The 12,284-nt window shown below is 41.8% G+C and overlaps 1 protein-coding gene across 1 annotated transcript in view; it reads left to right on the plus strand.

The window, feature by feature from the left end:
* Desi2 (desumoylating isopeptidase 2) overlaps window positions 1-8,384 on the plus strand; it is a 43,255-nt gene extending 34,871 nt beyond the window's left edge. The window contains exons 5-6 of the mRNA XM_010642615.2: window positions 861-1,002; window positions 5,955-8,384. Coding sequence (XP_010640917.2) covers window positions 861-1,002; window positions 5,955-6,188 — 376 coding nt within the window. The 3' untranslated portion in view covers window positions 6,189-8,384. The remainder of the gene's footprint in view (window positions 1-860; window positions 1,003-5,954) is intronic.
* Window positions 8,385-12,284: the final 3,900 nt, after the last annotated feature.

Genomic DNA, 12,284 nt, shown 5'->3' on the forward strand with positions numbered 1-12,284 from the left:
TTTTTTTTTTTTTTTTTTTTTTTTTTTGGTACCGGGGATTGAACTCGGGTCCCCAAACTGCTGAGCTAAAACCCCAGCCCTATTTAAAGTATTCTTTACAATCTAGTTTCCAGAAGCTTTAAAGAAACTACTGAATAACTTGCCAAGTGAAAAATAATGTAATGAGTTGATAATATAGAAATTCCATATTGGGCTTACACACTACTAAATTTATGGCTCTCTTTATTAGTGAATTGAAACATTATACAGAGGAGTGCAGTAATGCTACACTTCCTGAATCCATTCCCTAGGGCATCCTTTTGGAAACACTACTTGATAAAATGATTTTCTAATTGTTTTCCGCCTTCTTTGATGCCTAACTTGTATCTGACCAAAATTTTGCTTTTTATTTTTACAGTAGGGTAGTCTGTTTTCTTTTTTGGTATTTTTTAATAATGCTTTATAAATCTGACCAAGTTTGACAATTTGTTACACTGCACCCAGTGACAGATAACTTAACTGATTGTTTCTAAGTGAAAATATGGCTGGCTCTTGCTGGTGAGTGTAAGTAATTAAGCAGGAATATTTTTAGCTTGGATATGGTTCTTTAAAGACAAGTTTTATAAACAGTTTAACTTGTGCACTTATATAATTCAGAAATGATGAACTTACAAATTTATTGCAGAAAGTAAAAACTAAAATAAATGAAATTATTAAAGTATCTCATTTACCTGTAAGCCTACATTAGCCCTTATTTGTTGCATCAATCATAATATTCCTGGAAATAAGCAAACATTTAAGTATATTTAATATAAATACCTGAAATTCACACAACTATGCTTTTTTTTTCCTTGTTGTTGTTGTTATTGTTGTTCTTCAAGAGAAGCTGTTGTTTTAGGGAGCACTGACTTCCTAGAAGATGATATAGAAAAAATTGTAGAAGAACTGGGAAAAGAATACAAAGGCAATGCCTATCATTTAATGCATAAAAACTGCAATCACTTTTCTTCAGCTTTATCAGAGGTAAATATAATTTTATCCTAAAAGTTCTTTAGATAAATAACATTTGCTAGAACATTCACTGTCTCACTGTATTCAATTTTGATTTGTTTCTTTTTCTGATTATTCGTGTTGTGTGAAACACAGTATTGTATTTCTGTTGCATTAATGACCTTTCCAGAATTGAGAGATTGGGAGTCAGCATAGCTTTAAATGATAATTGTTTCTTTGCAGTGGGTAGAGAGTGAGTCTTATTCTCTATTAATTTGATTACCACTGTGTTATCTCTCATGGCTGAGACAAATATCTGAGGAAAATATTTTGGCTTGCAGTTTCAGTGCATGGTCAGTTGGCTGTGTTGTTTGAGGGCCTGGAATAACATGGTGCATCCATGTGGGGACACATGGAAAGCAAAGCTTCTCACTCTTACCTCCTGGTGTCCAGGAAGCAGAAGGAGGAAGCAGAGTCCCAGTGACCTAACTTCTTCACCTCTAAAGGTTCTGCCATCTCCCCATTACCCTACAGGCTGGCAGCTAAGCCTTTTGCACATGAGCCATTGCGGGAGATTTAAGGGCCAAACATAGCAAATTTGAAACTTTTCAGTGTAAGAAAAATTGCCTAGGAAACCGATGCTTCTTAGCTGCAAAAATTTCTCTTGTGGAATTTTAGTTGCCAACCTGAAATTTTTTTTTTATTGGCCCTTATTTATTTATGAGTTATTCATTTCTCCTATCTGAAATTTTGCTGACCTCTCACCCTCTCACACAGGCACTTAAGTTGCTTTCCCTTTTTTTTTTTTTTTTTTTTGGTACTGGGGATTGAACTCAGGACCTTGCACATTTGAGGCAGGCACAGCGCCACTGAGCTAAATCCCCAGCCCACTTTCCCTAGTCTTGAATCCCAAACAGAAGATAGAGAAAAGAAATGAAAATAAAGTTTAGAGAATTAAATAGCACATGACTCCTCAGCTTTGACTCTTAGGAGATAGTTGTACTAGTAGCATCAGGGTACCACAGAAATTGCAGAAAATGTAAAGAAGAAAATGAGCTACTTATTGTAGTGACTTCTATGCAGAAATGCTTAGCTACCAGGCCCTTTGCACATCCCCTTTCCAACAGAGCTGCAGTGGTCCCTTACCAAGCTAGTCAGTGTGTTTCATGGACCAGCAGTATCATTTAGGAATTTGTTGACCAAATATCTCTGCCCCACTAGTGTGTACTGAGTCGTACTCTTCATTGTAGCGAGATCTCTAGGTGATTCCTATGAAGGAAGATGAAGGTTTGAGCTGCTCTGCCAGTCTGTGGATGCATCAGTACCGCAGAAGGGATGTAGTCAGTTTGCAGGGAAGGGGGAAAGGTAGTTCTGAGCTTTTTTGACCCTGGATATTATGTATGTAGGGAATTCATTCAAAGGTTGTGTCTCTAAAAGGTAGGGAGGAGGTTGAAGAAAATGTCAGTGGGACACAACTTCTTTACTTTTTGCTGCCATAGAGTGTGCAGGAATTTAAGTCATTTGAGTATCAAAAATATCTCCATAGGTGGTGATTTTTACTCTGATGTTTTGGAAATTCGCTAGTAATGGTTTTCAAAGCAGTTTTCAAGTTGCTAATGAGCTCTTCTAAAATCAAATGTTCGGCTGGTAATTAACCAGCCTGACATACATATTTTTTGAGTGGATCTTAGAAAGGGATTGCAAAAGCCTTTCATGTCACTTGAACTTGGCAATGTATTTGGCCCTGCAGCATCTCAGCATTATGCTAGAGAAAGGCCTGTAGCTTTGCTTTGGTTTTTGGTTTTTGGTTTTTTGCTGTTGTTGTTTGTTTTTGTTTGTTTCCCCTGAAATGCATAGATATTAATTCCCTGAACTTGACTCTTAAGCTAAAACTGGACATGGTCTGCTATCCGTGGTTTTGACCTCTGCATAGTCTCAGTTAAACTAAAAGATACAGGCTCAGGGAACAGGATTTCTGTGTGGGAATCACTGTAGTTTTAGGACACCATACTCTAAGGCCCTCGCTATATAAACATGGCTGCTGACTGAAGCATGTGGGACCCTTGTACATGTACACAGGAAAGCACTTACTTCCCTGGCAGAACCATCTGAAATCAAGCTTGGTGTTCCCAGTACGTGGACTAATTTTGTTCCTGACTTTTGATTACTGCAGCAAGTTACAAGTGATAGGGAAAGCCCATCACTGGGACCTGGGTCTCCTCTGCCCACAATTGACAGGGATTTGTCACTGAGTCTAGACTCAGAATTTTGTAGATTAGTTGCCATTTGTGACAGTGGGCTGATAGCCTTGCTTTCCTCCACATTTCTTCTGATGCACACATCTTCATGAGACAGTTTTATTACTAATTGTAATTGTCCCCAGAAACGAAATGGTCTTTCTACTCATTAGACCAGGGATCAGAATGAAAGAGGTAAGTGATTCTATTAACCCATTTTGAAACTCTATGAAAATTCAGGATATGATTTTGACCAGTTCCTAACATGGGTATGCCTTTCTGTTTATGTCATATAAAAATATTTCCCTTTGAAAACTTTTTTCCCACTGGGCGTGGTGGGTCACGCCTATTATCCCAGCACTCAGGAGGCTGATGCAGGAAGATCACTGTGAGTTTGAGACTAGCCTGGGCTACATAGTGAGTTCCAGGTCACCCTTAACTACATAGTGAGACCCTGTCTCAAAAAACCAAAAAAAAAAAACAACAACTTTTTTCCTCTTTAATATGTTCCTTCCAGACAAAAGGTCTCCATGAGTGTAGGACATCATTTTTAAATACCCTTGTACATACCTCTCTGTATTTTGACCAGCATGTCTCTGACATAGATTCTTAGGATTGCTCAATTGAAGCTTAAAAGCAAAAGGCATTTTGCTTTGTAAACTAAGGACTATTTGACCACTAGCCACAGTAAGATGAATGTTTTAAATTATAACCCAGAGGTCTAGGGATTTAGCTCAGTGGTGCCACTGCCTGCCTTGCAAATGCAAGGGCCCAAGTTCAATCCCCGGTACCCCCCCAAAAAAATTATAACCCAGATTATGTGTGTGGATGTGCACACACATGCCTATTTTTATTGTCACATTACCTCACTTTTGACTATCTTTTTGACAGTTTTTATTTTAAAAATTCAGAATGCAATGCTAAATGACCTACTAATGGGTCTTAACTGAAAGTTTTCAAAATATTGACTCTAGGGTTTGCTCCCTTTTTATTAAAAAAAAAAAAAAGATAGTACATTTCAGGTTATGAGCTCAACTCTGCCCTGCCACTGTAGCCCAAGAGTCATATGCAGTACCTAAGGAATAGACATGGCTGGTCCAGTAAAATTTTATCTGCAGAAGATTACAGAACTATTTTAGGGTAATCAGTCCATGCCCTAAATCAGCTTCACCTGTAGCACATAGAAATGTGGAGGGAAGATTGCTGAATAAAGTTAGAGCTCAGAAAGAAAATGATTGTTGAATAGGCAGAGTGGCTGTCACATTAACCTAAATACTCTTAGTTGCCAGATATGCAGATATTCCTAAATGTGTTTCAGGTATAAAAGGTTGCAAATACACTGCAAATGTATTTTTAAAAGTAGAAGGGGGCCAGGGAATTAGCCCAGAGGTTCTGCCATCTGCCTCATAAGTGCAAGGTCCTAAGTTCAATGCCTGGTAGCAGAACAAAACAGAAATAAAATTAGAAAGGTGTTGTAAGACTCTGCATTTGATCCAAAACACCATCCAAAAAGAAAGGGCTAGGTGGGAATGGTGTTCCATAAGGTCATTGCCCAGTTTTCTCCCAGAGCTGGTCCATGCACACATTCTTCAGATCTTTTTAAATACTTGTCTGCCCCTTCAGGCACTGTGAGAAATACTGGATAATCGAAAATGGTCAGCACACACTACCTTACCTCAAATAAAACCTCACTTTACATATGGTTAAGAAAGAGACATAATATTTAAAATATAGTGATCATTAAGGGGTAAAGCTAAATTGTTGGAGAGAAAAGTTAATGTTGCATTCATAGGTACCGGCTTATTTAAATTTTAGCTAAATTTGGGGGCATAATATACCTTGAAACCTCTTTCCAAGTTCAGTAAGATACACAGATATTTAAGAGGGCACTTTTCAGCTAACTATCATAATCTTTGTCATGTCTAGACGCAGAAACACCAAAGGAGCAAGGGAGTACGGGCTAAGTTAGGCCCAGTGCTGTGTGCAAAGGGGGAGGATAATGAAGAGTAGGTTTGTAACAGATCCAGTTCTCACCAACTGAAATGGCCAGGGGTGGGGTCCAGAAGAGGACAGTGGAAGGTTGAGAAACGGGCACACGTCCGCACACCATGAGCTACACCCATTTCCACCTGAGTCTTCAGACTGACACAGGACCGGCTTTGGTGCTTTGTTCCAACACAGCCCTGCCTCTTCAGAGGAGTCACCGTGCCAGCTCTTCACGTGGGGACGCTTCTTCCTGGATCGGGATGAGTTCCTTGAAACAAAGCTGTGGACAGGAGTAAAAGGGTACGGTGCAGACCAGTAAAAATGAAGTGATCCACACTAGAGGACAGGAGAAAAATAGCTTTGGAAAAGGAGCATTGAGAGGAGACGATCCAAGATGACTCTCACAGCTACCTGGGGCTTCTTTAAATAACATCTTCATGGACAAGCGCCTTCTTTTCTGTGCTCAGAGTACTGTTATGTGTGTCTCAAAGCAGTTCAGGGATCAAAGGAAGAAGCCAAGTGGAATTAGCTTGATTTTACTTTTAAAAGCAAGCAGCTTGACAAGGTTCTTCAGAAAGGAAAGAATGGCATTGACAGAGGGAGGCTCCTGTTATCAGAAGCCTGGAGTGGTAGCACCGAGCTGGTCTGCAGTGGCTTTTCTTTACGGCCCCCCTCCCTCCTCCTGCCCCGCACTTCCGCAGCAGCGGACCAGATAACTTTGTTTAGCCTCTGTTCTAATCCAGAACTCCTTCTCCTCTGTAGATACTTTGTGGGAAAGAGATTCCTCGCTGGATCAATCGGCTCGCCTACTTCAGCTCCTGCATACCCTTTCTACAGAGCTGCCTCCCGAAGGAGTGGCTCACTCCCGCAGCCCTGCAGTCCAGCGTCAGCCAGGAGCTGCAGGATGAACTGGAGGAAGCGGAGGATGCTGCTGCATCTGCTGCCATGGCGAGCACTGCAGCAGGCTCCAGACCCGGGCGCCACACTAAACTATAAATATCTCCAAAGTCACCCTGCAGAACTGTCTCCCGCAGTTGAATATCACTAGAGAAAAGTAAACAGAGTAAGCATCCTTTGGATATTTTGTATGCAAAGATGGCTCTCCCCCAAATCCCAGTTTTTCAGCTCAGGATTATATTTGTAATCAAAAAAAAAAAAAAAATCACTTGGCGCAGGAGGGAGAACTTTGTACAAAGCTGCCCCCTGCTTTTTTTTTATCCACTTGTAAATTTGGATTTACTTCTTCTGTTTTATACAAGCTCTGTTAAGTTATGTTTACAGTATTTTGTATCGCTGTTTACAAATCTTGCATGGACTTCTGCTGCCTGAAAGAAGAAAATCCTCATCTTCAGAAATTAGGCAGGTAATCTTTGTACACTTCCTGACAATTGCCAGAGCTGTGGCATAAATAATAGGCACACAAAAAGGTACTTACTCAGTTACAGTCGCCATCACCTGCTTAGGAATTCTCTTTTAGATTTGTGTTTGTTTTGTTAATGTTTTTGGCACCAGGATGCAGCAAACCAAACTGGCCTGCTGTGAAGGAGCACACACAGCCCGAGGGTTTGGGACCCTGGGTCATTTCCTCCTTTCTCCCACTCCAAGTAGCACATCTCCCAGGGTGCCCTTGGGACAGTAGGTGTCATCCCAAATATCCGTCCACCAAAAGGGTGGTCGTCTTGTGTCAGTCTGGCTTTGGCGCCTATGATTCTGTAAGATTTCTTTTGTTGAAGATAGTCGTGTAACTGACAAGTATTTTTGCACACATGTTGGGGGAGGGGCATCACTTTTATTTTAAGACATCATTATGTCCTCCCCACACAGGATTTCGTTCATGGGATAGGAACATCCTAAGTGGTAGCCTTCTGAGTAGCAGTATGAGTTGACTTTCATCTGCTTTTCACTGTTCAGGTTGCCTTTTATACTAGACCTTGAAAACTAGATTCTAAAGAAACATACTCCATTGAAGTAATTCTTTAATATTTCATACTTTTTATGTACCATATCAGAAAGCATATTTTGTTATGGGAGTAGTTTCACCTCATAGAAGAATGCCTATTCTCATTGACTTCTTGCTGAAAAATCCTATTTGTATGTCTTCAACATTCATCTTTTATATGTTCTCTCAGATGTATGTCTCTCTTACCTCACATACTTTAAGAATGAATTTTTCGTCGGAGATAAATCCTCATTAGCAAGGATGCTGTCTGCTCAAGCCTACTCCCAGTTTGACCCTTGGATGTAAGAACCAAGTCATTATATGTTAAATTGAATTTTTCTGCCTTAAGAATGAATGTCCTAAGTAAAATATTGGATGCAGTATATAAATGATCTAAGGCAGTGACTTCAGCTTTAGATGTTAGTTTTAAGGTTATTTACATTTATTTAAACTTTTAGATTAGATCATTTGCTGTTGCTTTCTGTGATGATACATATCTTTCAGTAAACTACATTTTTAACTTTTCCATAAGCTGATTTTGATTGGTTTTTATCAACTTAAGCACACCCTGTTGATAGGGAAAATAAACCTTAGGTTATAAATACTGGCCTGAGGAAGATGAAACCACTTTATGCTTTTTGACTATTCTATTTCTAGAGCGATAAAAACCTTTACCTGTAACTCTCTGTTCTTTAGGGGTAGAGTACTTGCTCTAAGAGATGTGATGGAATATGTGATCTTTATGAAATGTTGACTTGGTTTAGGTCTAAACATGAGACTTAAGACAAAGCACTTAGGCTCCAGCAGTCTAAGTGGTTCACTAAAAGAAGAGTCCTAACACCAGAAGCCAGATACATAGGAAATGTTCTGATGCATTTGGCCTGGGGGTTTTTAGTAATATAGATTATAGTTTTTTCCAATCCTCTCAAATATACATTTTTAAATGTGGGCTACTGACCCAAAGGAGTGGCCATTAGTTAGACACTTCTTGATGAATAGCCAGGGACATCTGATCTTTGCTTATTTACAATTCAGCAAGTCAACATATAAATGGTTTTGTTGTATTTACTGTCATCTGCAGCATTTGGAGTTTAAAACTAGTTCAAAAAGGTATTAGGAATACTGGCCTGTGGCCAATTGTCACACTAAAAATTATCAGATAAAATTTTGGACATACAGCTGCCTGTGGTGGCAGATGCCTGTAATCACAGCATTTGGGAGACTGAGGCAGGAGGATCACTGCAAGTTCAAGGTCAGCCTGGAATACATAGTGAAGACCCTGTCACAAAGAACAGAAATGGCCACCGTGTTCTCTCTTGCATGGTGCCCGCTCTCATGCCTATAGGGTATACTTCTTTTCTTTCTTTTGCTTGGCCCAAACTCACTCTACGGAGCCTGTTTTTTTTTTTCCTACCTTTAATAAAACATTGCCGTTAAGACAAAAAAAAAAAAAAAAAAAAAAAAACATGAAAAAAAAAAAAAAAAAAAAAAAAAAAAAAAAAAAATCTGGACATGAGATTCCCTGTAATCTAATTGTACTTGAAATAGAGAAAAAAGGTAATGTCTGTGTTTAGAAAGTCTCATTCAAGTCCAGTCCTTCTTTACAGTTTAAATTGAGAATGGATTTTATTAACATTTAACCTGCTTTTTCTTGCCCCTGCAAGAAAAGAATCTTGTTCTTAACCTGATCTCTGTTTTATAAAAAGAAGAAGAGAAAAAAAATCTCATGTCAAAAATCCTGGTCATTAGAATACATGCAATCGATGGAATCAGATAAACTTCTATTATAATAACCGAGTGAAACATTTTTCCTGATGGGTTAAACAGTAGTAATGGTTTTAGCAGATCAGAAGCTTCTGTAGTTTGATTTTTTTGTTGTTTTTGTTTCTGGTACTGAGCATCGAACTTGGGACCTTGCGCTTGCGAGGCAGGCAGCAGAACCACTGAGCTCTATCCCCGGCCCTATAGTTTGTTTTTAATGGCCCTTGGGGTTTTTTGTTTTGTTTGTTGTTTGGGGTTTTCTACCCAAAGGCATCTCATATTTTTTACCCTAAGAAGGGGCATCTGCTTTGGACAGTGTGAGTCAAGGACTGTGGGAGGTGGTGGTACCATCTTACAGGGCTCCACTTGATGCCTGGACTCCAGCCAGCTATTGCTCTGATCCACAGCAATGGCGAAAGTTACTCATCACCAGCATTTGTACAGAGCAGGGAATTCTGGTTTTAGTCGGTCGATAACATTGTGTGAATGAGGAGATTCAGCACCAGACAGCTTCAGGACCCGGTTTCCATGGCTTCTTCCATCACAAAACGGGTAGAAACACATTCACTGCTTCAGGGTTCTGATCTGTGTGTCTTCTTGTGGCTCTATCTGTGAGATACCCTGTGGACTTGATACGTCCTGTATTTATTTTAAAAGTTGAGTTTTGTTCAGCAAGTCGGCCACAGCTCCTCTTCTCTTCAGTGTGCTTTGCAAGCACAGCTCGGTCGTGAGGCTTTCACCGCCTGCTCAGTCCACACACAGACATCGTTGTTGTCCAGAGGTGTTACGGCTGTCAGAGTCTTCATGGACCTGAAGATACCATCTTGTGAAGTTGAATGCAAGTGTACTGTCATTCGTAGTGTTTATATAAAAATACCAGGAATCTTCACTTTTGCTACCTTGATATAGCATTGGGCTATTATGTTAAAACATTGATATACATCGATTTATTAAAAATACTTTTATAAGAAATGTTTTATAGTACTTTCTGACCTCTAAGACTGCTGTTGTATGTTTGCGTGGGGGGGGGAGTTACGGCCACGCCCTCTCCATATCTCCCTCCTGTAGTCACTGGTCCACTTACTTGTTCTCCTGTGCACTGAGGTCCATGGGCCAGCACTTTAGCTGTCAAAGAGCATATAGCCACTCCTGCTTGAAAGCAGCAGGTGCCAGCCCAGGATTCCAGAGAACGGAAGCAAGGCAGGCAGACCAGAAGGGACTCCCCTAAGAGCAGGGAGAAACCTACAGAGGAAAGTCCCAACACACTCGCATGCAGTGGTGGCGGCCGCAGTCAAATTAGCCTGAGTGATTAGGCTCTTCTTTCCCATGCACCTTTTCTGCTTGGCGCCTCCTCCAACCTGAGGCTTCCCCTTTTTCCACTGGGCTTTTCACTCCTAGCTGAGTAATACTTCCATCCACTAGTACAAAAACTTCACTTGAAGTATTAGTGAACAAGTGAGTAAGGTCCATAATGGTTTACCCTTGCCTATCTACCCTACTGAGTAAGAGTAAATAACTCATCTGTTCTCATCTCAAGAGCAGGAACCAAAGGGGAACACTCCGCTCCCCAGTCTGGTACTGTTTCTTAATAGTAAGGAAGTTACCAACTCAGACCTGGTAAAATAACTTCAGGGTTTTGCCCGTGGAAAGAGTGCCTGGTATTCTGGAAGATATAGGAGGTTTGCCGCTTTGTTGTTTTTCCTTTATTGTCTACCCTAAGTTCTCCCATTATCCTGGAGGTAGCCTGGTTCTAACTTTACAGAAGTCTGTGCTAATAAGGATTAATGGCTTCTTGCTACACTTCTGAAGAGTTACATTAGTGGCAAATGACTACTTCCTTATGGATTTGAAAACCCGGACAGCTGCTGACCCCTGCCAATCCTCTCTCTGATCCCTTCCCCAAAAGGAAAGTGTTCCCAAAGGATCATACCTTGAACCTACATTGAGAATTTTTCTTGCTGTCAAGGCCAAAGGGGAAGCTAAAAAGATGAGAATCTTAACAGAACCAGGGGAGCTTTTGTTTCCCAGTGAGCTCTGAAGCCCTGCCCTGACCCGAGAAGGCTTCTTTCGTGGTCCCTATTGAGAATACTGTTGACTGGAAAGGCCACCATTTTGAGCTCTTGACACCTGACCCACTACCCCTGGAAAAACTCTTCTGGTTCTTCTGTACGCTCACCCCTAGCCCCTTGGTGGACCTTGTGGTTAGGGAAACTTTGGTGCCAGCCTGTTGCCCTCAGACCCCAAGCTTCCAGATGGTGTGTGGCATGTGGTACCTGGGTGACCTCCAGGTGCTTCTGAAGCCCCAGCCATACGTCATACGGGTTGTCCTTAGTCCTTGACTTAGTATCAAGCCAGACTCAAATGGCACGAGAGACTCCTGTTTGTCTGCCCGGTGTTCAGTCCAGGTGGCCAGTACGTATCCATTCAGGCTAGGGCTTTCAGACCACAAAGCCAGAGTCTGATCCAAGGGAACCGGGGCTGCCGGACTTGGCTCTTAACAAAGAAGACTCACGTCTTCCTCTTCTGGCAGAAGCAGCAGGTGCTACCGAAACGGCCCAGTTTTCCCCCTGGCAGGTAGTTGATAATGCACAGAAGTCCAGTGTCTCCACATACAGAAAAAGATAATCACTTGTCGTAAAACCATAAAATTTGAAGACAAAAAGATTTACTTTGTACCCCTGCAGTGTGTTTGAAGCTGTGCTGTACTTTTACATGCACTCCGTTTAGTTGTCACAGTGGCTTTTTAGGTTATTCCTGCTTCACACGAGGCCATGGCCCAAGACCACACAAACGGCATAGAAGTCCATCCTTAGCCAGTTGTAAAGCTTTGCACCAAGGCGCACTGCTGTTCTGAAATGGAGATTCCATCCCACCCTAGGTCTCCTGAGTGCAAATCAGCATTTCACCAAGGTCCCCGGGTAGTTGCATTAATGTATGAGAAATACTGCTCTGTGCCGTAAGGCGTGGTTCTGTGTGGTGCCTCTTCTGTCCCTAGACATGAGTATCCGTGTGGGAAGTGACCGTCGGCCTGGACAAGTGAGTGAAGGATGGGCCTGGTAGTCCGTTCCCCTCCAGAATTCAGTAGAGTGGCAGGATCCGGGTGCTGAGGGTTCTGGACCACTTCGGCTGCCCAGCTTCCCGTGACTGCTCTGTGCCGTAAGGCGTGGTTCTGTGTGGTGCCTCTTCTGTCCCTAGACATGAGTATCCGTGTGGGAAGTGACCGTCGGCCTGGACAAGTGAGTGAAGGATGGGCCTGGTAGTCCGTTCCCCTCCAGAATTCAGTAGAGTGGCAGGATCCGGGTGCTGAGGGTTCTGGACCACTTCGGCTGCCCAGCTTCCCGTGTGACTGCCCGGCCACACCCTCGTGTGGCTGTCCCTCTCCGCCTCTGTCA

The sequence above is a fragment of the Fukomys damarensis genome, unplaced genomic scaffold, assembly GCF_012274545.1.
Source record: "Fukomys damarensis isolate Sample0158 unplaced genomic scaffold, DMR_v1.0_HiC HiC_scaffold_11, whole genome shotgun sequence".
NCBI lineage: Eukaryota > Metazoa > Chordata > Mammalia > Rodentia > Bathyergidae > Fukomys > Fukomys damarensis.